General features: G+C 44.9%; 1 protein-coding gene across 2 annotated transcripts in view; it reads right to left on the reverse strand.

Annotated features, from left to right (window-relative positions):
• The window catches only part of LOC134465667 (receptor-type tyrosine-protein phosphatase S-like), an 81,564-nt gene that overhangs the window by 12,757 nt on the left and 42,614 nt on the right, over window positions 1-26,193 (reverse strand). The window contains exons 8-20 of one of the 2 annotated variants that reach the window (XM_063219460.1): window positions 20,933-21,202; window positions 18,473-19,054; window positions 18,146-18,279; window positions 17,636-17,780; window positions 11,614-11,928; window positions 9,871-10,064; window positions 9,012-9,038; window positions 7,911-8,028; window positions 5,927-6,574; window positions 4,660-4,754; window positions 3,996-4,249; window positions 2,319-2,406; window positions 356-571 (exon numbers count right to left, since the gene is read on the reverse strand). In XM_063219460.1, the coding sequence (XP_063075530.1) occupies window positions 356-571; window positions 2,319-2,406; window positions 3,996-4,249; window positions 4,660-4,754; window positions 5,927-6,574; window positions 7,911-8,028; window positions 9,012-9,038; window positions 9,871-10,064; window positions 11,614-11,928; window positions 17,636-17,780; window positions 18,146-18,279; window positions 18,473-19,054; window positions 20,933-21,202 (3,086 nt within the window). The remainder of the gene's footprint in view (window positions 1-355; window positions 572-2,318; window positions 2,407-3,995; window positions 4,250-4,659; window positions 4,755-5,926; window positions 6,575-7,910; window positions 8,029-9,011; window positions 9,039-9,870; window positions 10,065-11,613; window positions 11,929-17,635; window positions 17,781-18,145; window positions 18,280-18,472; window positions 19,055-20,932; window positions 21,203-26,193) is intronic. The other variant, XM_063219459.1, reaches the window with a different exon arrangement.

Raw genomic sequence — 26,193 nt, forward strand, 5'->3', positions numbered from 1 at the left:
TCAAATCATTTTCCTGTGCAATTCCAAAGAAATTATACAAACTCCTCTAATTTGCTATTAGCTAATATGTCTGTTTTTCTTGTAAATGTTATTGCCATTCATAGTAGCAACACCAAATCCATCCACATACAATTTAATCTTGTCATTTGAAATCATGTTTGCTAGCAACATAGTTTATCTAGGAGGATGCTATGTGCCTCTGCTATCTTTAAGGAAGTCAGCATCTACTATATATTTATTATACTCTGCATTTGTCTTATGGAATAAGAATTTGCTATTGTTTAGCAACAACACCTGGGTGAGATGTGGTGTGTCGTGTGTCGTATGTGTGTGTGTGCGCCTCAGGCCGTCTTACCCCAGTGGTATCATTGAGCTCTGCCAGTATGAAGAAGACGTACTCCTGGCCTGCCTCCAGGGCACGGTTCTCAAAGCCGCCGTACTCAAGCTGGTCCCCTAGGGTGAAGAAGGCCGGGAGCGTGGCAGGGGAGAAGCGGGCCGTGATGTAGGCTCGGCGAAGGTCCACCTGCCTCTGCCTTGGGTCCAGCTGCTTCTGGCTGATGTCCTTCAACAGCTACGAGCAGGGAAACACGACAGCTCATCATTTCACATGGCGAGACTCCTACTGATTCATTTACCACATCACTAAGACACTCATTGTTAGAGCAGTTTTAAAACGCCAAAAACTACACTTAGCCCAATTTAGCCTAAGGCACCTGCAAAAACGCCTGATGCCTAACCCCTTTTGGGATAAAGGTGCCCTCTGCCTATTAAAACCTTAATATCTCAGCATCCAACATGAAATATGAAGTAAGTTGCATTCAAAGGCTAGGACCCTCATCTTGCATTAGAATGTGTTCATTCAGCTCTACCATGCCCACATTTTTATTATAAAAGCTCAAATCTAAACAGCCTGAATGCAACGTATAGTATGTCGCTCCAGGTGCCACACGTACATATAGCATCAGGCTAAAATACTGTAGGTTAAACAAATAGCTGGATTTCCAAGTATGTGCTCAATGATTTAACTGAGAAGAAAATGTCATTTTTGCATATAAAGGAATCTCTGATTCCTCGGAGAGTCTTGTAGATGTATCACCATGTCGACGTAACATCTATCAATGTTGTACAGAAGATGTGCACAGTATGGAGAGCCTTTATACTGGCTAAGGGTTGCATGGTTGAAAAGATTATGTATGTAAATGGATTGCAACATTTTATTCATAAAGGATGAATAAAAAAAGAAATAAACAAGCTCAATGTCCGGTTCAGTGCAGTATGTTGTGTTAACTAGACAGGAATGTGAAGGTCCTTCACTCTTTTCTGGCTTTTGTGTCACTGAATGCTTACTGGATGGATACTGTAGCTTGCCATGAAGTTAACACAACAGCCATCCATTTGATAGAAATGGACGTTGTAGCAAGTGGGAGGTGGCACGCTGTCACTACAGTTCACATCACGACCGACAAGCAAATGAAACGAGTGAAATATGTGGAGCCGTTTATTATGTGCTAGTAGTCAAACTCTGACATTAATGTACATACAATTGGAGTTTGAAAGAGTTACATCTTTTGGTCATTATAAAGAACATGATCATTAGTAAAGGAGAAACTAGATAAAATGTAGAGGTGAGAAACCCTGTGCAGAAACAAGCACTGCAAAACAACAAGGTCCTGATTAGCATTCACTGGTAAAATGTAAAAAAAGGCCACAAGCACAGTGCCACAAGCAGGGTCACTAACAGGGAGCTGAAACCGCACGAGGGTAATGAGAGAGAAAAACAGAGAACGACAGACAGAATTTGGAAAGTAAGATGAGTATGACAGTGAGCGAGAGAGACAGGAGAGAGAGAGCGCAAAAGCGAGAGAAAGAGTGCAGTGCACTATAGTTTGCATGTTTTTCTTTTTTTTCCCCCATGGAGAGCGAGGAAATGGTCACAGGTCGATCTGAACAGAATAAGCATTGATTTATGCCTTGTGTACAGCACGCATGTGAAGTCAGTTTTCACACCTCGGCATTACGCTGATATATTACCTGCTGAGACGGTGTAAAAAAGCCCTGAGATCCTGTTCCATTAAATCCTACCATTATAACTGACACACTTTTACGCTTAGCTGTGGGACAAGCTGTTTGGAGCAAGCACCAGGGACCAAGAGAGCGGTGGAGGAGAAGCAGTGTCTGGAAGAATTGTTAATGTGAGTCTGGGTACACCGGCATCCTTCATCTCATTACCAGCCCAAACTGTCTCCTGAAAAGCCACCCAGGGAGCCTACGCCCACACTGCAGCTCTATGGCAACTGTTGCTATAGCGCTCCGCTCACCTCCTCCAGGTCCATGTCGTCGGGGTTCTTAGGCTTCCAGGGTCTTCCACGAACTTTCTTGAGGGGAACGACCACCACATAGATGTTCCTGTAAACACAACACATACATGGTGCTCTTAACTAACATCCTGGTCACTCTCAAACATATATCTGTAACAACTAAAACTGTACGACAAAGGCAAACATTAACGCAAAGTATAGGCAGTTCATTTTACATAATGCATGAGCTCTAGCAATAGTTTTTGGAAACTGTGACTTAGGTCTCTGAACTGAATGTTGCCATCTGCTTTGATTTATTACCTCTCCTGCACTAATGAGAATGACACATCCTTAATTGTGTCAACATATCCAAAGCTAATGTTGCATCACTGATGCTTTTCAAAAATTAACTTGAAAGTGGACAGTGATGTAAATCGTTTGTCATGTTCCATTCGACTGGCAGATGATAAATGATGTCATTCTAAATAGGACAGCTTGCAAAGACAGCAAAGTCATGTGATCTGTAAACAAAAGGCAAGGTGTTCTTAGACCTTCAACACATAGAAGAAGACAAAAACATGACTGTGTGTGCATGCTGTGTCCACTGTAATACATGATTTTAAAAAAAAGTGTGAATTGTGTAACTTACTGAGAGATGTCAATTGTACTGAGTAGATATAAATTGTTTTGTGATACATACAGGGTGGAGGCTTGTCCAAATCATTTGACATCTTTACATTTTACTGTACCACTACAAACTACCAAACATTCTGTTAACACTGAATAATAGAAACATTCATCTTTTGCAAAGGGCTAGCACAACAGACATATTTAAATTAACACGAAGCGTTCTAATTTGAATAATGAGAAAAGTGCAGAGTGTAAGCTTTGCTAATTTGAGAACAAGGCAAGATCTACTTCATTATTTAAAACAGTGAGCGAGATCCTTAGCGCAAACACCGGTGGGTCAACACCGTGTTCTCACACGCACACAGCTCCTGCTCATGCATGACACGCTTTGATCTACGGCTGACTCTGCACTTTGCTCGTCATTTACATTAAAGCCCTGTGCCTTTGGAGGGCCACACTGCAGACTATGTTCCGGTGTTAGACACGGGACATATCCATGGTTTTAAAAATTAAAAGATTATGAGAGGGAGCCACTTTTGTGCGCACAAGCTGTATACAGCATACACTCTCAGAAATAAAGGTACAGAACTCGTCGCTGTGGCAGTACCCTCAAGGGGAGTACCATTGCGTCGCTTGATTGGTACCCCAAAAAAGAGGTGCGTTCAGTTTCCCTTGAGGGTTCTGCCACAGCGACGAGTTCTGTACCTTTATTTCTGAGAGTGTACATGATATTTGCAAATGTGAACACGCTGGTGGCTGTTGTCCCCCCTATGTAACTCTAAAGCCAAACCAAATGTATGAGGCTATGTGAGTATGAATGAGCAAAACTGAGCATTTCCTTGATATTCGTGTTCATTCCCCATGTACTGGTCATGGTCATATGGTCTGAGATTTGGAAGAGGAAACCAACGCACACCAGAGGTTTCGAGGTGCAGGTAGCGGGTGCAAGTTCACTTTCTGAGAGGAAGATACTGCACACTCATGTCCATCGTGCTGAATTTTATTTACAGAAACAACGTTTCGGCCAGTGTGGCCTTTCTCAAGTTTTCTAGATATGGTCTGAGATACCTGATGTTGCTTGATGTTTCCATGGGAGGCAGTATGATGGTGATGGTGGTCTCTGTCTCCCGGCTTCGGTCCACCTCAGGTCGTCTGATCAGGATGGGAGGTGAGGTCCGAGCAGGGATGCGGTGCCTGAGCCCCCCCATGTTGCCCTCAGGACTGGTGATCTTGAAGTCATAGCTGGTGTTGGGCTCCAAGTTGGCAATCACGGCCTTCCTTTGTCGGGCATCCACCTCCACCTTGTTCCTGTTGTACTCCACCTGATTTCAGGAGAAAAGGAACACACACGCAAACACACACACACACACACACGCATGCACATATGCATACACATGCACACACACACACACACACACACACACGTTCGCGCGCGCGCGCACACACACACACACACACATACACACACACACACACACACACACACACACACACACACACACACACACACACACACACACACACACACACACACACACACACACACACACGCACACACACACACCCACAAACACACACAAACACCCACAAACACACGCATGCACATTCACGCACAGTCAAACATACCCACAAAAGCAAAGTAGCATACATATATTCATGAGTTCTCCTCGAGGATGCTAACCAACACACCAAATGAGAGCAGGACACATGGTCACAGCCATAAATCACTCACGGTGAAACGGTACGGGGAGCTGCTCTCAGGAAACTCCCAAGTCAACAGCACGCTCGTCCTTGTCGCCAGGTTCACCGAAAAATTCCTGGGGACATCTGCAAAAACACAAAATAAACAGTTCGTCAATGTCAGCCATTAACCGGTAGAGGCATGTTCTCCTAAGGAGCAGTGGCGCTACGGAGGGAAAGGAAGGGGTTAAAGTCAACACGTGTCGGTTTCTCCCCTAGGTGCAGCCTGAACAGCAGGAGGTGGGCGGCTTTTTTTTTCTCTCACTTCTTTTTTTTTGCTGAGGGCGCAACAGGAGAGTTATATAGGATGTCAACCTGACAGGTGCTTGTGTTCAAATGGATGCCAGAGCGGCACATGTGCCACGGCTGGGCTCACGGCTCTCTGCTCCAGAGAGATCTAACCCAGTTCAGCAGCCCCGTCTATTAAGGAAGGGTGTTTCTGGAAATGGGGTTTGGTGGGTGGTTGGGGGGGTGAGGTGAGGGACAGACACACAAACAATATTCATGGAGACACACAGACACAGACACACTCAAACATTCATGGTAACACTGACACACTGAAAAAAAATCAGCTGTGCCTCAACATCCTGGAAAAGAGTGTTTGTGTACTTTTGTGTGTGTGTGCAGGAATAGTGCCACAGGAAATAATAATAATACAAAAAATGAGGCCAATTCCCAGGGAAACAGAAAACTGGGGAAAGAGGCAGAGGCAGAGAGACAGAGAGAGAGAGGAGAACCTACCTTTCGAGACCCACCTGGTGTCTCCCTAGGAGCACTGCGTGATCTGACTGCACAGGACTAAGACTAAGCCTCACCTACCTCCCAGTGTGTCAGCTCTCATGCGGTTCCCACTGGCAGCGTTACCTGGCAGCGCCACACACAGCACAACCACACATCACACACACACTGCTATGTGTGTGTGTGTGCTTGTGTGCATGTCTGCATGTGTGAGTGTGAATGTGTGGTGTCGTGTGTGTGTGTGCACGTAGTATGCACGTCGTGTCTGTGTATGTGTGCGTGCACATGTGCACATGCTTGTGTGTCATTGTCTTTTTGGCTGTCTTCCTCTGAGTGCTCCATCTGCAGTGTCCCTTTACTGTGAGGTGCCCGGAGCGGAGGGGGTGCAGAGGGGGCTTAAGGAGGAGGAGGAGGGGTTGGTGGACGTGAGTGGAACCGGAGGGGGAAGGGGTTAGGGTGATTGTCGGGCTTCCACATCCCATCCCGTGCAGCATGACCGGCACTAGCCGAAGCCCTCCTACCTGTGTCGAAGGCCAGCGTGTTATACTGGGCCTGGGGGCTGAGAGGCCCGGGCCCGGCTTTAGTGTGGTGGGCCTGTATTCTCACACGGTAGGCAGTGTCCGGGTTTAACCCAATGATCGTGTACGAGGTGTCTCCGGGCGGCACGGATACGAGGCGAGGGGCCAGGCTAGCGTTGGCCTCGGTGTAGGTCAACGTGTAGCTCGTGAGCACTCCGTGGCAGTCGGACGTGTTGGGGGGAATCCAGGATATCTGGAGGGTGCAGCAGGTGGCGTTGACCACACCTGCCAGATCTGGGTAACCCGCGGGCGGACACTCCGGCAGAGTGATCTCCTCTCGGGCCACCTCGCCGAGACCGGAGGGGCCCCTGGCGGAAAGGAGGAAGACGTAGGTGCCTCCCGGGAGCGCGCCGCTCAGTGTGTACTGCTGCTGCTGGGCGGGGAGGTCAAGAGTGACCAGCTGGGTGTCATTCTTCAGACCATATTGGAGACGGAAGCCCAGCTGAGCTGGCACAGAGGCCGGTGGGGAGTCGGCTCCAGGTCCAGCTCCAGGTCCAGGTTCAGGGGAAGGGGAGGGTAGTGGCTGCTGCCACCTCACTGAGATGGACCCCTGCTGCTCCAGACTCAGAGACATAACGGGAGGATCCGGAACTGCACACACACACACACACACACACGCACGCACGCACGCACGCACGCACGCACGCACGCACGCACGCACGCACGCACGCACGCACGCACGCACGCACGCACACACACACACACACACACACACACACACACACAAGCACGCACACACACACACACACAAGCACGCACGCACGCACGCACACACACACACACAAATATGATAGATAAGACTTATGCTCCGCACAATTACATGCAATATATTATGTATTATCCGAAAGTACAACAGATTAATAGGATTATCAAAACAGGGCTCTCTATTTTCTGGAACAATCCTTATTTTTGTGTATATGGGTAGTGGTTGGTGTGTGTTTACGTGTGTGTAGGGTGGGGTGGTTGGATGGTTGGGTTGGTTGGTGGGTGTGCATGTATGTATTAGGGGGATTTCCATGTCTCCAGATAAGAGAGTATAAAAGCATAATAACATTTACTCAAAAAAAATGTTGTGGTAGAGAATTTATGCTCAATGGCAAGGACAACTGAATAGATTTTCTAGTGCATACAGACAATGCAAAATGTAATTAATTGTTCACAAGGACAAGTGCTTCGGATTTCAGTTTGTTTTCGGTAAATGGAGACACAGATTCATGATTATTGAAAAGACAAATTAAAGCCACTCCAAAAACAAATGTGTGTTTTTGACGATAATTAAATCTATCTTTCTTTACAGTTAAAGGATGGATACTAAATTATGTAGATAACTTTAAATCTACAAATAGGAAAAATAATTCACTTCTCTTCAATTGGAGCCACTTCAATACTACAAAATGCCAAAATACAAAAGTAATAATAGGGAATGTCACACTGAACCAGCCCTCTCCTCTCCTCTATTCTCCCCTATCCTATCCTATCCTATTCTATCCTATCCTATCCTCTCCTTTTCTCTCTACTCTATTCTCTCCCATTCTCTCCTCTCCCTCTCCTCCCCTCCCCTCTCCTCTCTGTTCTTCTCTTCTCTTCTCTTCTCTTCTCTTCTCTTCTCTTCTCTTCTCTTCTCTTCTCTTCTCCCCTATCCTATCCTATCCTATCCTATCCTATCCTATCCTATCCTATCCTATCCTCTATTCTCTCTCATTCTCTCCTCTTCTCTCCTCTCCTCTCCTCTCCTCTCCTCTCCTCCCCTGTCCTCTCTCCTCTCTCCTCTCCTCTTCGCCTCTCCTCTCCTCTCTGCCTTTCCTCTCTCTCCTCTCTCCTCTACTCTCCTCTCCTCTCCTCTCCTCTCCTCTCCTGTCTGTGTGTATGAGGTGGGCTAGAGAGATGAATCACAGTTCTCTTGGCACTGCCTTGGCTGTGTACATACATGTAGCTTTGGTCTGGACCATCTGTGGCATACTGCGTGCGCCATCCCCCTTAGTGGTATATGCCGCCACAGTGATCAAGTATGAGGTGTTGGGCAGCAGATCTCCAATGATCATTTCCTGCCAACACACACACACACACACGCACACACACACGGACACAGACACAGACACACACACACACACACACACACGCACACACACGCATGCACACACACGCACACAAAAAGGAGGGATCGTGGGGGGTGAGAGGCAAAGATAGAGATAGAGAAAGAGAGAGAGATACAACAAGAGAGCGAGAGAGGAAGGAGGGAGGGGGCGAGGAAGGCACTGAAGCAGAAAGCAGAAAGAGCACATTTATCTAAAGGAGGCACAGTATCTTAGAGGCAGGGTTGCCAGATGAGGCTGATGATTTCCAGCCCAAAAAATGCTCAAAACCCGCCTGGAAGCACAAAATCCCGCCCAATTCTATTGATTTCTATGGCAAAAATTGGGCAGGTTTTTCTGCAAAATGCCAATTTTTCCCGCACACGGACATCCTAAGCAGCCCAATTGGGCGGGAAACAGCCCAATCTGGCAACACTGCTTAGAGGTTGTTATGCAGCGCAGTAATACAGTAGCCATTGCATGCAACCCTGTCTGTGCCTCAGTTCCAGCTAGGGCTGTAACGATACACTCAACTCACGATTCGGTTCGTATCACGATTTTTGACCTACGGTTCGATACACCCCACAATTTCTGAAATGTATCTCCACTGAAGTTTGGAAACACTATCACATCAAATTATAAGGTTGTTTTCTTGAGTAATGGGTAATAAAACTATGAAAGGGCGTATCACGATACTGCCTCCTTGTATAACGATACAGTATCGTGACTCTGTGTATCACGATTTCTCGGTTCGATACAATATCGTTACAGCCCTAGTTCCAGCCTTTACTAAAGTCTGTATATCGTAGCAGTGTTTGCTTGAAAAGTACTCGCTAACACTGCCTTTAATTAACAAGACACAAGGCAACATGAGACACCATGAGGAGAATAACAGCAGGGATCTCTAACCAGGTTTATGCAACACCAATGTGTTGGGCACAGATTTCTGTACTCACATATTCAGCAGAATCATCTGTTTCCCACTTCATCCCACAAAACAGGAAAGCAGCGAAGCAGAGGTATGAAGGGATGAAGGGAGAGAGAGAGAGAGAGAGAGAGAGAGAGAGAGAGAGAGAGAGAGAGAGAGAGAGAGAGAGAGACAGACAGAGAGAGAGAGAAAGAGAGAGAGAGACAGAGAGATAGAAGATGAGTCAGGAACAGAGGGAGGGTGGGTGGAAGAGGCAAGTAAGGGTGAGAGATGAAACAAACAAAAAAATGTGAGAAATTGCAAATGTGGACTAACAAAAACTAATGATTTTACTCAAGACACTCAGATCCAAACTTCTATCACACTTTCACATCTTTCTATCAAAATGTAGTATCTGTAGTATTTGATATGAGCCCTGCCCATTTCTGGATAATTTAATTTCTGCTCATTCAAGATGCTATCTTTCTTGACCATTACATTTCAATTACATCTACAGCAAAACCATGTAACATCCATTCCTAGCTTACAAATTTGGGGCCGTGTACCAGAATAACCCCTCAGTTATCTCACAAAGCATATTGCAGAGATGGGGTTGGATTAGATGGGGAATAATAATACTGGATAGGCAGCCGTGACACTGAAGTGATATTCTTATGGGGTTTTTTTTGGACGGCAGCTATGCACAGATTTCTAGGTTGGAGCTATAGTGTGGTCCCAATTGATCTGAAAATGCAATGTTTCCATGGATGCAGGATCATGGGTACTTTGACCACCTGAAATGCTTGTTATCTGAGCCTTGAACTGTCTCTTGAAACTAAACACAGGTCTAACTCAAAGGGTATAGCTACAGAATGTAGAGGGTTTTAAAGAGTGGCTGTGAGCCTCACCTGGGAGTCATCTAAAACAATGTCTTTGATGCGTGGCAGGCTTCGAGACTCGCCCTCCTGCACGCGGGCATAGTGGACCTGGTAACCCCTAATCTGGCCATTCTGTTTCTCGGGCACCACTGCACGCCACCTGACCATGATGGCCGTGGAGTTCAGCTCTTGCACCTCCACCTGTCTGGGGGGTGCCCCTGGCACTGAGGGAGAGAGAGAGAGAGAGAGAGAGAGAGAGAGAGAGAGAGAGAGAGAGAGAGAGAGAGAGAGAGAGAGAGAGAGAGAGAGAGAGATGGCATTGAGACAGACATCAGGCTGCTACACACTTCCTGTTACAGTCCTCTGTTCATTTGTGACATTTTAGTGTTGGAGGCGCTAAATAATTCAGCAGCGAAGTTTGACTTGGATTCGTCAAGGAAATCTAAAAGGGGCCCAAAAGAGACAGCTCAGACTGTCCTGACATATTTCAACACTGACAAAAGTGAGGAGAGACAGCTGGAAATGGAGAGCAACTCAGGAGGCAAAAACAGATTTTACCCTTTCACCCTGGTATACTGTATTGCATGATTATCATCGACTTTCAAACCTTCTACCGAGATTTTGGTGTGACCAAGAGGGATAACGAATAATGTTTCCCAAGCGGCCTGATTAACCCACCTCCCTCGGCTTGCTACTGGTCAAGGTCAGAAAAAGGCTGTGCCGAAGTTTAAACCAAACATTTTCTTAGTCCCAATAGAACATCTCAGATTAAACCATGTCACTGCAACAGGGCCGTTGGAGCTGCTCAAAGTTGATTGCTTGGAGTTCCCGATTTCTCCAGAGCTCAGAAACGATGTTTGTATTGCTAGAAGCAATGCTGCAGGTGTTGCCTCACTAGGAGGGCATAGCCTGGCTAGGGATATGAGGGATTGTGCCGCTTTAATTACACCTTCAATGTTCGACTAGAATTTTTTACAAAGTCTTTGTGGGAAGTAATTTCCACCATATCTGATATGTTTACAAGGGCTACATTAGCAGCCATTTTATCTTTTTTTTGGGGGGGGGGGTTCTCTCTCTCTAGCATGCAGCTCAAAAGGTGGCCACAGATAGATAATCTACAGTAAATACAAGATAAACCCCCCAGGTTGAGAAAGCAACTATTCATTACCACGTACTGTTCACAACCTGTTACATAAATGATGAAACTACATACTTTCAAATCTACGTCTGAATGTGCAATAAGAGCAAAGGAATTAAGCTTTGTTAAGTCCCTTGGCAACCAACATTCACATTAACATTCAGTCTCATATTAATATTCAGTCTCCTAGGGGTAGGGAGACTTTCTCTCTATCCTTCGCCTGACAGACCGCTTTCTTATGATTTTTTCTGCAGACAAATATATGACTCATTTTCCGTATTATGACTCTTGATTTATTTAGTAATGACAGGACAAAAAAGTGCCATGTATCCTGAGAGGTTTTTGGAGAAGAGGTTGACATTAATTTTAAGTCTCTCGCTTCATTGTGTCATCGATTACTGCATAATACACAGTTCCCCAAGCCCATCCCATCCATTATTATGTGTGACCTGAAAAGGCCTCCAGTTGTGTCTACCTCTCATTAGTTTCATTAGTAACATTTCATATCTGTTCACCACATTATTCACAATTTCCCATACTGTGCTAATGTAATATCTAAATATTCCCTTTTCGACAAATCAATACAAAGGGGTATTTTGGAACTGAAAAGCTTGTAAATCAAGATCTAAACATACCATCCTCATCTGTCTTGCACTCCAACGGCGAGCTCGGTGGACCGGACCCGACTGACGTGAAGGCAGCCACAGACACCCCGTAGCGCGTCCACTTCTCCAGCCCACTCAGCAGAGCCTGCTGGGGCTCTGGCTTCACCCGCTGGGTCTTCTCAGGCTCAGGTTCTGTCTCAAGCCCACTGGCTAGGGGGCGGTACTGAATCTCATAGCCTTCCAACTCCACCTGGCGCCCCTCCTCGAGGGGAGCATGCCAACTTACCCGTATGGAGGAGGTGCCAAGAGGAGAGCACTGTACCCCGCGAGGGGGGGCTGAGGGCTCTGAGCATGGTGGGCAGGAGGTGAGAGGAAAAGACAGAAAGGGAGTGAAGAAAGACAGACAGAAGGAAGGAAAGAAAGAAAGGAAAAAGAGGACATATATGCAGGAAGAACAAGAGACGGGGTGAAAAACAGAAAGAAAAACAAATAAAACGTGGCAGTGATACATGTGTGGGATAAGAATTGCAAAAGGAAATGAACCACCAATTGAACACAAGCAAAATGTAACAGCAACAGCAAGTGCTGGATTAAAATGAATGCAAAACAGGCAAACACTGACGCAAGAGAACATAAAAGAATGACACACGAGTTAGCGATGCAAAAGCTTGAGCACTTGTGATAGACGGTGGGTGATGCATGGACTTGTCATAATGGGAATCAATAATGCCAGTCTATCATCAAGGTATCCCCTCTGTCTGGACGTGACAGGTCATGATGGCGTATTGACAGGGAGGGGTGTGGGTAGGATATAGCTCCCAAACAGCCTGAATAATCACAGCACAGAGGGGCTGGGGAAAAGGATTTCAGCGCGAGCGACGCGTCCAGTCGACTCGAGCCCACTGCAGCACAGCACAGCACAGCACAGAGGATGATTGATGGATTTAGAGCAGGAGTTAAGATAAGGCCTCCAGCACAGACTGCTGGCGAAACCTGAGTCGGATGGAAGCTTCTAGAATATCTACATTAGTAAAGGCCAATTTCCGCTTCAAATGACCAGATGTCACCAGGAAAAAGTATTTCATTCCAGAACCTCCCACTTCAAAGATTGCATTAAAATTCTATGTACGTTACAGGCAGGCTATTACCAACTGCGGGTTCAAATCAAATTTAAAGTCTGTAAGTGACTATACAGTAATTGTGGTGCTGGAAATAAGACACTCACTACTGAAAAAAATATTTCAGTTTAAGAAGCAAGAAGAGTGGTAATGATGACTTCCACCACCTGAGCAAAATTAAATTTCACACACAGAGGATTACTGCCGCCTCTACACTCGTATAATGGCAGCAGCTGCAAAAATGATTTCTCTGGCTACTGGTGGTTGAATGCACTCTGGCAAAAAAAAAAATGGTTAAGAATGACAAAATGCTGAATGAATCACACTCAATAAAAACAAATGATGAACATAAACAAAAGTTAAATTAAATTGAATGTTACAAATGCTTGGAGGGTAGAAAGACTGCAGTAAATACTTGATTGAATTGAATACTAACTGAAAATACATACCTTTAATCCTCTTGATAGAGAGCCGTCTTACTGTACCTCCCAATCAACCACCCCACCCCCACCCCCACTCCCAAACACACACGGACACGGACACGGACACGGATACGGACACGGACACGGACACGGACACAGACACGGACACGGACACAAACATGTGCACACGCACACACGCGCGCGCGCACACACACACACACACATACACGCACACACACATGCACACGTACACACACTACACACACACACACACACACACACACACACACAAACACACACACACACACACACACACACACACACACACACACACACACACACACACACACACACACACACACACACACACACACACACACACACACACACACACACACAGACTGTGCTACACTTCTCACAAACACCTCCTGACACCCTCCAAACCTTGCTCTCGCTCCCGCTATCAACTTTGTGTTGTTGTGATTCTCAAGTTGATGACAAACCCGTACTTGAATACAATAACTATACTTCTTAAATGGTCAGCTACATTTATTGTGAAATCTGTTTTTTTGGGAAAATTTAGAATTTTAGACATTTTAGAAAGTGTACTTCATTTAGATCCATTAGTACTGCAAAAGTAAAATAATAGGCCCTACTTATTAGAAACAAAGATGGTTAGAAACCTGGTAAAAAAAAACAGACAGGGCCACAAAACATCCTGCCTTTAAAAAAAAACAAAAAAACAACCGATGACGAGGGTATGAGGCTCGGAACAAATGATGGAGGGGAAATGTGTGCAAAAGTTTTGGTGGACAGAGCACTTTCAGGCATAACGCATGGATGATGGTGTAACTTATTAAAAATAATAGGCTGCCTGAACCCTACTCTCATAATAATCAATGTGACGGATGACAGCATGTGACTCTACGCCCCGGACTCCTGCATTACACCCCGGCCACTGGTTTCCCCTTCAGTGCATGCGCGCGCAAAACATGTAACAAGATAATTAAATCTGACGCTGAAATAATTCAATTATCAAAGACGACAAGTCACACTTAAGTAATGACAGTGTGTAATTGCCTTCTCCAAGAGCGCAATCTCTGCCTCTGTCACTCTTGCCGGGGACTGGCTGTGGTGAGGGAGGATAAAGTGGCCATGAGGCAGCACAGAGGAGAGAGAGAGAGGTGGGGGGGGGGTCTTAGGGAGCCTGGGTTTCACTGGCTGGGCTTAAGGTCTCCACCGCTGTGGAGAATCTGAGGACTTTTTTTAGTGGCAAATGAAAGCTTCCTGTCGAGGCATATGGAGGGCCTGGAAAAATACAGGCTTTGAAGATGCTACGAATCACATCTTGAGTGGTTCAGAAAGGTTCCTGCACCGGGGAGATTCATGTCTACATATTTACCCTGTCAGTACAGTGCCCCGTGTGTGTGTGTGTGTGTGTGTGTGTGTGTGTGTGTGTGTGTGTGTGTGTGTGTGTGTGTGTGTGTGTGTGTGTGTGTGTGTGTGTGTGTGTGTGTGTGTGTGTGTGTGTGTGTGTGTGTGTGTGTGTGTGTGTGTGTGTGTGTGTGTGTGTGTGTGTGTGTGTGTGTGTGTGCCAGTGTGTGTGATGTGTGTACTTATATGAGTTTCAAATATGAACCTCATGGAGATAAGGAACTCATATGTAGGGCAAACTACAAAAGAAGTGCTATTCCAAATTCCCAAAGTTAACTTGGACACTTAGGGCATTAACACTAAACTGTTAAGCAGCTTACATCAAAGAGAAAAGAGAAGGGATCCATTCCATGGTGTATGATTTAGCTGCTTGCAGCAATGCTGTCTAACAGTTCTTTGGATTTCCTAAATGCTACTGATTATAATCCAGGCTTTGAGGCAGAGCACATCACCTTTGTGCTGCTCACCATGAAAAATAGGCCATATTGTATTTTATAATGTTTTTTTGAAATTATGGAGAATAAGATGTTATTGGTGAATGGCTGCAACAAGGGGGGCTCCGGGGCAAATAAAATGACAACAAGGCATTCTGAGTGTTTTCAGTTCAGAAGATAAAACTTCAATAGCTGTAGGCTGCAATCACAATCTATAATAACAAAGGCATCAAATGTGCCTGGAATGAAGTCTGCATAGTGAAATGGCATTCTTATCTTAGGACATTCCTGTTCAAGCTGGTTGCCACCCAGGTGTGTCTACATTGTTCTTTATAGTGGGGAAGCAGGCAGAGGGAAAGGCTTGGAGATTTCAGTCGGAGCATTCACACCACGCTATCAGTCTGTTCTCCCTCCACAGCGTCACCCAAGAGGCCATCAAGCCGCTCGTCAAATAATCAATCATGCACTTCATGACAGACACACACTAGTCTCTCTCTCTCTCTCTCTCTCTCTCTCTCTCTCTCTCTCTCAAACACACACACACACACACACACACACACACACACACACACACACACACACACAAGCACGCACACCCACAAACACACCGACACCGACACACACAAACACCGACACCGACACACCGACACACACACACACACACACACACACACACACACACACACACACACACACACACACACACACACACACACACACACACACACACACACACACACACACACACACACACACACACACACACACACACACACATAAACACACACACACACACATACACAAGCCAAAAACCAAAACCAAAACGATACAGAATGAGCATGTCAACCATACCCCAGTTTTCTGTCTCAGCTTCAGTCAAAAACCAATAGATCATAGCTTAATAATCAAAACACATACAAAAAGGTTATGCTGAGACCTTTTAGATGTTTTGAAGGCAAAAACTGTGTGTGTGTGTGTGTGTGCGCGCACATGCGTGCGTGTGTGCGTCTTTCATGTGTGTCACATGTGTGTGTGCGAGTTTGTGTGTGTGAGAGAGAGGGAGACGGAGAGAGAGCTGAGACCTCATCACAGCTGGGGTCTGGGCCATCACAGTAATTGCTCCCTCAGTCTCGTCTCAGAGAGGGCTTCACTTACCTCTGAATCGCAGTGTCTAAAACCTTTTAAATTTGGTGTATCAAAGGTTTATCCTTCACAGGGCTACCCACAAACACAAACACACCCTCCAACACACCTGACATCCCGAGCCAGACTCCATGCAGCATTGACCATTTCACTGTTCCAAGATTGAAAATGAAAAGCCAACTCAGATAGAAAATCTAGGTAATGGAACCTGCACGGTGAGAAAATCTCATTTGTCTTACTGGACTGGTGTGATCAGAGAAAAAAAGTGCGGAGAGGGGAACGTATTTTTGAAGACCAAGGTGTATAGGATAGAGGACATCAAAATCCAGTCTGTTTGAGGCTTATTTGTGGTGATGAGTAATGAGAAATTTGCTCGAAACACCAAGAGTATCACACATTGTGCGTGCGTGCACACACACGCACACGCACGCACACGCACACACACACGCACACAGACACACACGCACGCACGCACGCACGCACGCACGCACGCACGCACGCACGCACAGCAGGCACACATACACAGGTACACGCACGCACACACACAGGCACACACACACACACACACACACACACACACACACACACACACACACACACACACACACACACACACACAGAGAATGGTGATGGAGGGAAAGGGAAGAGGAGGATGACCCCATTGATGCGTAGACACAAGCAAATGACATCCTGAGGTGAGGCTGCATCCTGTGAAGAAGCCATTCAGTGAGCAGTGGGTTTGTCCTAGTTGAAGGGATGCACGCTTCCACACAGGCAGCACACCACACACTGTCACTCTAATAGCTAACAGGGTGTGTGAAATCCAGGGAAGGTGATATATCAGAACACAGCCCACACAACAGACACACCAGAAGGCATCGTGTATTTGCCCATATCCCTCAAACAGCCCCCTCAACTCCTTCCATGCTAAAGGTGCACTGTGTAATATTTTTCGTCGTTTATTTCCAGACTTCATGCAGCCCTTTCACTAATGTTACCTTTTTCATGAATACTTAATACCACCATCAAATTCTAAGTATTCATTATGACTGGCAGAATTGCACTTTTCATCCATGGTCCGCCATTTTCAATTTCCAGAAAAAGGCATTTTTTGCTGAAATACTTAATGTACTTTGGCCATACTAGTAAATATTAGTTCATTAATTAGAAGATATTCACGACAAGATCAAAAATGGCAGTAGACAGTACAATTTCACTGAACAGTGTACTTGCAATACCTACTCTGGCCAAGATCTTACACAGTGCACCTTTAACCCAATTGCTAATAATGAGAGCCAAAAGTAGTGGCTGGACAGTGTTTGGGTGTTTATGGCAGGAACCCCACAAAGTCCACCTCCAACTTGCCTAATAGGGTTTACGATCAATGATGACTAATGAAACTGGGTGAGCATGAAAGGAGCCATTTAAGGGTGCTAGGAGCAGATCAATGCCGTCTCTGTGGGTCAGAGCCCTCGTAACCGGGAAGAAAAAAGGGACATACTGGCTTGGGCAGTCCTCTGTGTGATCTCGTTGGTGAAGGCGCCGATGCCCTGCTTGGATTTCGCGGCCAGGGAGAATGAGTACTCTGTGTTGGCTCGCAGATTCTCAATTACATAGGACGCTCTTGGTGCAAAGGTCCTTTTCTCCTATAAAAGGTGGGGAATGCATGCATAATCTAAGTTACGGTTCACAAATGAAAGTTTGCCACATAACATGGGTCATAAAATCGGAACAAAGTGGGAAAAAAACACATTTCTTTCGTTATTTGCACTCATATAACAGTTCTATAGTGCACATTTAGATGGGAAAAGCATATTAATTTGCATAAAAATATTTTCAAAACATACTGCAGGCATAGCTACAACATTGATTTAATTTTCTCCGCACTATGAGCACTGTGTATGCTTAATAGTGCTATTTGTGTGTACTGTGCCGCCCCATGATGGTAAATGAAACATTAGCATGACTCTGAAGCACCACAAGCATGGTGCAATTAGAGTGAAACACTCACCTGACTGCCAAACTTGGACTTAAACTGCAGTTCGTAGCTCTGGATGGTCTCTTTGGAATAGGGTGGCTCCCAGGTTAGCTCTATGCTTGTGTCAGTAATCCTGCCCACCTGGAACTTGCCTGGTTGTCCTGGAACTGAACCAAGAAGTATGACGTTAGAGCTGCAGAGGCCTGCCCTTCACTTTAACCAACATACATTATGCTGCTGCTGCTACTGTACAACAATGAGAGCATGCATACTATCATATTCTGTGTGAATGTGTAGCACTTGTCACCATATGCTGTAGTAATGATGGGATAATTCCTTGGTTTGTCACATGTTCCTTACCTCCTGGCAAGACTTTAACATGAATGGGATCAGAGGGAGGTCCATCTCCGACTGAGGTGAAGGCCAGCACACAGATGGTGTAGGTCTCCGAGGGCGAAAGGCTCTGGATGGTGGTGATGACGCTGTCCTGAACGTTCTGAATCTGCCACGCGCTCATGGGCTGGTCCTTATTCATGGTGTAGTAGACGCGGTAGCCTTTGATCTGCCCATTGGGCTCCTCTGGCTCCTCCCAGCGCACCATCATGGTGTTGGAGGAGATGATCCTGGCGTGGACATTTCGAGGAGGGCTAGCGGGGGCCTGCTCAGCCGTGCGAGCCTCCACCTCTTTGCTGGACGGCCCCTGGCCGATGCTGTTGATGGCCGACACGCGGAACTCGTACTCGGTGTTGGGGTAAAGGCCACCTATGCTGTAGCGTGTGGTGGTGATGCCGTCCACTGTCTCATACTTGCTGTCGGGGCTTTTGGCACGGTACTGGATGATGTAATAGGAAACGGGGTCAGGGTTTCCGGAGTCCCAGGTGATGGTGATGCTGGTGGCCGTCATCTCAGTAACAATAGGCACGCCTGGAGCCTTTGGCAACGCTGAAGAGGGCATGAGGAGGACAGAGCGACTGACAGTGAGGGAGTGGTTTTATTAAAGCTAAAGACACAAATGATTTGTTATTTTCAAAAGCCAGAGTCTTCCAAAGACCAAGCATGCACTGCCATACATCATCCAGCGACCTTGGGCTTATTAATTATGTACGGGATAATGGATGACGCAGCATGTGCTTATAGAAAACAAGTTTTTATATCGAGGTGGAAATAAAAGGCCGTACACAAAAAGGATGGCACCTCAACACCCTTCCGTTTGTAATTTTCTAATTCATCTACTTAAATAACAATAACCTGTCTGTAAATGTTTTGTTGGGGTATATTCTCATCCCCAAAATGTCTATTGAACTACGATATTCCAGGCCTGCTTTATTATACATTGAAACAAGGTTATTATAAATGAATCGGCAGGAGAGAAATTGCAACAGCTTTAGCACAGTATCACAACTAGCAATGATAACAGCGATGTCCGAGTCTTAGGGTGTATTCAGACCAGGAAGGTTCGATAGTTCACTTGCTTTTGGTCCAAACTAGATGTTTTTTTTTGCAATAGGCTTTCACACAGAAGATTTTAATAAGTGGACAATAATGTGTCAACAAAGCCATGCACCCTGAGGTTGTTCAGCTATTGGTCAGAAACGATACGAGCACAAAGTGCTAAATTCACAACTGAACTCCAAAGTCCAAAAGGTCGAACCAAGGGACCAAAAGAAATTCAATCTGTTTGGTCATAAAAGGTAGCTGCGAATACACCCTTAAAGGTGCACTGTGTAGGATGGTGGCCAGAGTAGGTATTGCAACTACAGTATGCTGCTCATTGAAACTGTGCTGTCTACCGCCAAATTTGATCTATTTTTGAATATTTACTAAGTAATAAACCATTATTTACCAGAATAATCAAAGTACAGTATGTTTTGCAACTACAAATGTCTATTTCTGGAAATTCAAAATGGCGGACCATGGAGACGATCCCCCTTTTCATGTATGAAAAGTGCAATTTTGCCAGTCATAATGAATATCTAGAATTTGATAGTGGTGGTGAGTATTTATTAAAAAGGTTGCATTAATGAATGGGCGGCATGGATTCTGGAAAGAAACTGCTAAAAATATTACACAGTGCACCTTTAAGAAATCCAACACACTGGATCTAAATAGATGGATAATAGAGCATATGTGTTTCTCAATGTTCCCGGAGGCCACTCTCACTAACTAGTTTGATTACTATTTGGAGTCCTGGAGGACTACAGGAGGGGAAAAAGATAAATGGCCCTGCAGAGAAACCCAAATAGCACATTGAGCCAACAGAACCCTGCTATTCCCATGGGAGCTAAACGATCAAAAGTCATTCAGAGCTAGAACGGACAAACTGCTCTTAACGTTTTTACAAGCAAGATTTTTAAAAGCTGTTTCCCCTTTGAGGCGCAGAATAAAACAATTGTGCTCAATAGTTTAATCTGGGATTTAGAAAAGGTACATACATGTATAGAAATGTATTTTTCAAACTTTGCTATACTGGGGCATTGGTAAATTATTAAGGGTATATTATTATATATTTAGCTATATCTCATCAACATCTGAGATAAACAAAGAGCATAAATAACGATGCATACAAAGGAGGATAGTGATGTAAGGCAGACCTGATCTATATGTTTAATAATAGATTAAAAACATTTTGTAGCAGAAACACTATGGCTTAAGTCGACCAGCTAAATTAACCTAATAAGCTAGACTCGAGCCTTTTTGGTCATTCAGTAGCATTAACCACCGTCCATTGTAAACTGCATTGCTGTAGTTTAAGCATTCTAAATACTACTACTAAATAAATGGTGGTCACATGAACACAGCTAATGTAAATGAAATTCTTACATTTGACGATGACCTGAGCTACTGCATCAATCATGCCCAGACTACTGATGGCCACGCAGGTGTAGTTGGCGGACTCGTGTACGCTCTCCAGTTCCAAGACGTTTCGGCCAACTGGCATAGAGTCCTCCGGGGTCAGGTCCTCCGAATTGAGCATCCATTTGACGTAGGGCATGGGTGACCCCACGGCCACGCAGGTGATGTTGACACTTCCTCCTGGCATGATCTCGTGGCTGGTGGGGAGGATGGTGAAGCGAGGGGCCACGCGCCGCACTGAAGAAGGCAGAGGATCGACAAACACAGAGGTAACAAAAATGTGGAATAAAAACAGACTTGGTGTACACACACAGAACAGCTAAAGGAAGCAGATATAAAGGGACGTGAACAGGCCTTTTTAGACTAACACTTTATAACGTGCGTCTTTGCTGATCAAGAAAGCTGTCTCTCCAACTGTCGAGAATCCCTGAGAAATCTAACTCAAGTTTCTCATTTCCTATTATTGCCGGCATCAGATGAGGGTATGAGAGACCAAGAAGCAGTCTCAGACACGGGGAGGGACGGCGGGAGACACAGCTCCCAGGCATCAGTACTCTGGCTGTAATGAACTCCCAGTACAAAGGAAGAGCACCATAATGACGAGACAAACAGAGACATTTTCTCAGATCTGCGTAAGGTTTTTGTAGCGTTTAAGGATCCCAGGCGCGATTTTAAGCCTACCGCTGCACCCCTGCCAGCACCTTGCAGCTTGCCGCTACTATGAGAAACTTAAATTAGATTTTTTTTGCGCCTTAAGGGCAGAATCAACCAGATGAAGCCTTTTCAAGATCTGACATGGTTCCAATCAATAGGTGCAACTATCGATTTCACAGACATCATGCAGGGGGAGACTGCAGCTCTGCTGGAGAGAATGTTTCAGTGTTCAGATATCTCGGCTAGAGAGAGAGAGAGGGGTAAAAATTGTGCATCTTGAATGAGTCATGAGTCGCTTGCATGCCTGGACAACCAAAGAAAGCCGAAAAAGTATAGTGAGAAGAGGGTGGGGAGGGAATACGATGGTCAGGGATACAAAGGACAGGTATGGTAGACTGATATGGGCCTCGGGTCTCTTGAAAAAGCCACAGTCTGAGAAATGGGGTTGTGCGGATGCTGTTGCAATGCACTCTGTGAGAGACCGTGATTGCAATAATGCTGGTAATAATTGACAAAATAAGATTTCAAAATTATATAAGTCCCTTCTGTTGGTGGGTGCAGTGAGGTGATTCACACACACACACCAGGGCAATGCAATATGATGTGGAAATAAACATCAAGAAGTTTGGGAAAGACAGAAGGGACAGAAGTTTGTATTTATGGCATCAGCTGAGAGGACTCTGGCTGACTAATAGAGGAACTACTGGGAGAAAAAGAGAGAGAGAGAGAGAGGAGGAGGAGGAGGAGGCCAGAGCGTGATGGAGTGCAGAGGAATGCTGAGTGCAGACATAATGGCAGGATGGAGGGAGAGAAAAGAACGACAAACCAGAGAAGACACAGAGAAAGGGGAGAGGGGGAGCTGGGACTCAGTCAAAAAGACTGACTGTCAGCACATCTGCTCACTCATGTGTAAGGACAGAGCTTGAGATATGACTTTGTAGTTGGGAGCACAGTCGCTGCCGAGCCGTCCTAAGCTTTGTGGAGATACATACAAACAGTGACTGTGTGAGAAACTGCAAGGTTCATTCCAGACTCTGTTTAAGGGGAGGGACAGGATAGCACAGAGCCAGTTCAGCTTCTGACAGTCATGTCTTTGATGCGGTGGCTTAGATGATCTCTGTAATATGGGCACAGGGTTGAAACTCTCTAACTTGGGATAAGAGGATATTCCTCAACGCTAAACTGTAGCTACCTCTAGAAGTGCAGACAATTTTATGCAACATTTGCCGCATTTGCACCTCACTCCCGGCTGAAATATTTAAACATTAGGTTTATTTAAAATGAACAAAATGCCTTTCAGCCATTTGTTTCCTGTCATACCCTCACTAGTTTTATCAAACATTTATATTACAGACATGTTTTCGCTAAAACTATTCTTATACAGACTGTCTTCTGCAGAAAAGAATTTCCCGTTCTCCATGACATTGGTAATTTAGCAAAAACACAATCCCAATTCCAAAAAAAACATGACATTGTGATGGAGGGGTGGTTTTGTTTTTTTAAAAGCACAGTTTTTTCAAGTAAATAAAAAGGCATCTTGTTTTTTGACACAACCTTCAACCAACATTATACATGAACAAAATTGTAAAAGCAGTTTTTTTGCCAGCAGATACCCAGAATTGGACACATACAGGTTAGCACGTGAAAGCCTTAACTTCTAGAGATTAAAATTTGAACAGGGACTTAACAAAGCTCACTGCTAATGTGTTCATGCCTGTGTGAGTTTAATGACAAATTAAGACTGAGTTAATAGACATCATCCACATGCAACAATCACAGCATGCCATCACTACTTATATCAATGACATTTTTACACTTAAGAATACTGCAGCAAAAAAATACAGAATCCTGCCAAAAACATTCTACAGCAAACAAAAATGATCAAATGCTCCTAGAGAACTAGGGGACCAGCAACCCCCGGTATTACATGGTAGATTTGTACTGACTGATAGAATTATCCAAGGCACTCGATATAGGATGCTATCGCTTGGCCATAGATTAAAAAGACAGCATCCTAATGGATGACAAAGGCAACACTTTGTCACAGATGTCACTTCAGACACTATTAAAAGCCTAAACTGATAGCATCTTTTCTGTTGTGAGGCCAGACCTAAATCATGGCCCCAGCTGTTCCTGCTCCGATGGATTTGTTACTGTCGAATCATGGCTGACCAGACAGCAGAGTGAAATTAATAGCACATTAATCCAGCAGTCATTGTCCGCACAGCTGGGAGTGCTCAAACAGAGCTCCTTATAACACAAGGCCCTGCTCTGGAACAGTGTCACTATCAGCCCAGGGTTCATTTCCTTCTGTGTGTAGGATGGCAATAAAGGGCTCTATTGAACAACACCACTATAAAAACAATGGACGGCCAAGCACAGCCATTTCTTTGATGGCCACAGTTGCAGGGCACTTCAGATGAAATGCTACAGAGATAGCACACGGGCTGCAAGTGATCCACACATCAAATAAGACCTTTTTAAATGTCAGAGGACACTACTGTGGCACCAGAACTGTTTGGTATTTCCCTCCCTCACTTAAAGTTCCCAAACAAAAAAGACATCTTAGTCTATACCACTGTTAGTAAATTAGTCACTGTTTCTGCTTTAAACGACACTGCATTGTATTACAATCTAAGTGGTGCCAATTTAACACCTAGAGTTCCAATTAATTTTCTCTTTTTTTTTTAGTTCTTCCACATGCAACACACAACATACCCCCGTGCAAGCGCATGCTACAGGCAAATCAAGACAAAACATTCACGTTGCATTCCCTCACATTAATTACAATACACAGAAGACACATGGATGTTTCGTCATGAAACAAACTTGACGGTGTTATTAAGAGTGTGTGTGTGTGTGTGTGTGTGTGTGTGTGTGTGTGTGTGTGTGTGTGTGTGTGTGTGTGTGTGTGTGTGTGTGTGTGTGTGTGTGTGTGTGTGTGTGTGTGTGTGTGTGTGTGTGGTGTATGTGTGTGTGTGTGTGCGTGCGTGTGTGCGTGTGTGTGTGTGTGTGTGTGTGTGCATGCGTGCATGTGTGTGTAGTGGTGTAATGAAGGAAAAGTTGCACAATGATCAGTCTATCAAGTATCACGGGAGGGGATTTTGAGTGCACTGGATTAAGACTATACTCCATCCCACACCGGGCTAATCCCCATTGATTGTGATACTTTCATCCATGCAGCATTGATGCTAATCTCATTTCGTAACACACAAGGGCAAAAAATGAACTCATTTTTAATGGGGAAGCTTTTTCCAAACAACCACCAACTAGTTCTGCCATGTCTCTTTCCTGCAGTTCCAGTGGCATGGGTAAATATAATCTAATACCGTGTAATCGAATTGGGCCAGTTGTTGTGGAAAACATCTGGATAAAATGTCATGTTTTGAAACTAAATATATATGTTTTATTCTTCTTTGTCATATGTTAAGACGAAGAGAATCTGAGGTGAGAGGTAAGAAATAAGCAGTGATTGTTCATATGGATAAAAAAGCAGCAATAAGGTACGTACGATAAGGTTACATAATGGGCACTGGAATGGTAACATGACAGACGTGAAAAATAGTCATTCACTGCCATTGATCTGAGTTCAAATCAATAGCTTGGAAAATTGGAAAATGAAAACCACTGTAGCTCTATCTGGCACTGGCTAACAAAGAAATCCTTTGGACACTGAAAGCATATACACAAACACAAGTCACACATACACAAAGAGACGGAGCCCAGAGCAATTACGGTGCACAGTACACTAGACGAATACGCACAGTCACACACATCCACATCCACACACACAGACTAGAGACCACGCAGAGGAAATGGAAGGAAGGACAACAAGCACAGTTCATTAGAAACACATGGAGCCATCCAAACAAGTTTCCTGTTCAGGCATGCAAGCATCGTTACATTCTCCCATCATGCAGAAATGTCCTTAATTTCCAATTACTGGGTTTCCATGACAACACGTGCACAGAAGCCTTCTGAGGAGGAAGCAATTCCAAGGGTTTTTTGCAAACAAGAAAAGACCCCACAATGCAAAACGGAAACACCCTAACCAAACCCTCACATTCTTCTACATCATCTTCCAAGAAAGTCTCTATTTAAAAATAGAATAACCATTGTCTGTTTATTATACTGGTTATTAAATCTATTTCTGATGGATTTCAACTGTCTGTAACTCAGTGATGTCGTTTGTGTTTGTTTTAAAAAAAAAAAGGAAGTTTAAAAAAAGAAACGAAAAACACACCAACCTTCTCGCAGCTCTTGGGAATGTAAGGGGGTTGATGCAGAACACAATGACATGAGGAGGAGAGAAAAAATAGGGGAAAGACAGAGAGAGTAAAAAAGGCCACCTCAAGGATTTCACCTGCCACAATCTCTCAGTTTCACTCCCCGCTTACCTTGTCTGATGTACTCTGGGCTCCCGCTGCGCCGGCACAGGAAAAGCCTATACCGTAGCCCTGTGCCGGGGCTGCTGGGAAAACTCTGTCCACCCACCATTCTCATTGGAGACTGTGGTGACACGACACCCAATCATGACCACATCTTTTACATTGTAAAAAGATTGATAATTGGGG

This window comes from Engraulis encrasicolus, chromosome 16 (genome assembly GCF_034702125.1).
Source record: "Engraulis encrasicolus isolate BLACKSEA-1 chromosome 16, IST_EnEncr_1.0, whole genome shotgun sequence".
Lineage (NCBI taxonomy): Eukaryota > Metazoa > Chordata > Actinopteri > Clupeiformes > Engraulidae > Engraulis > Engraulis encrasicolus.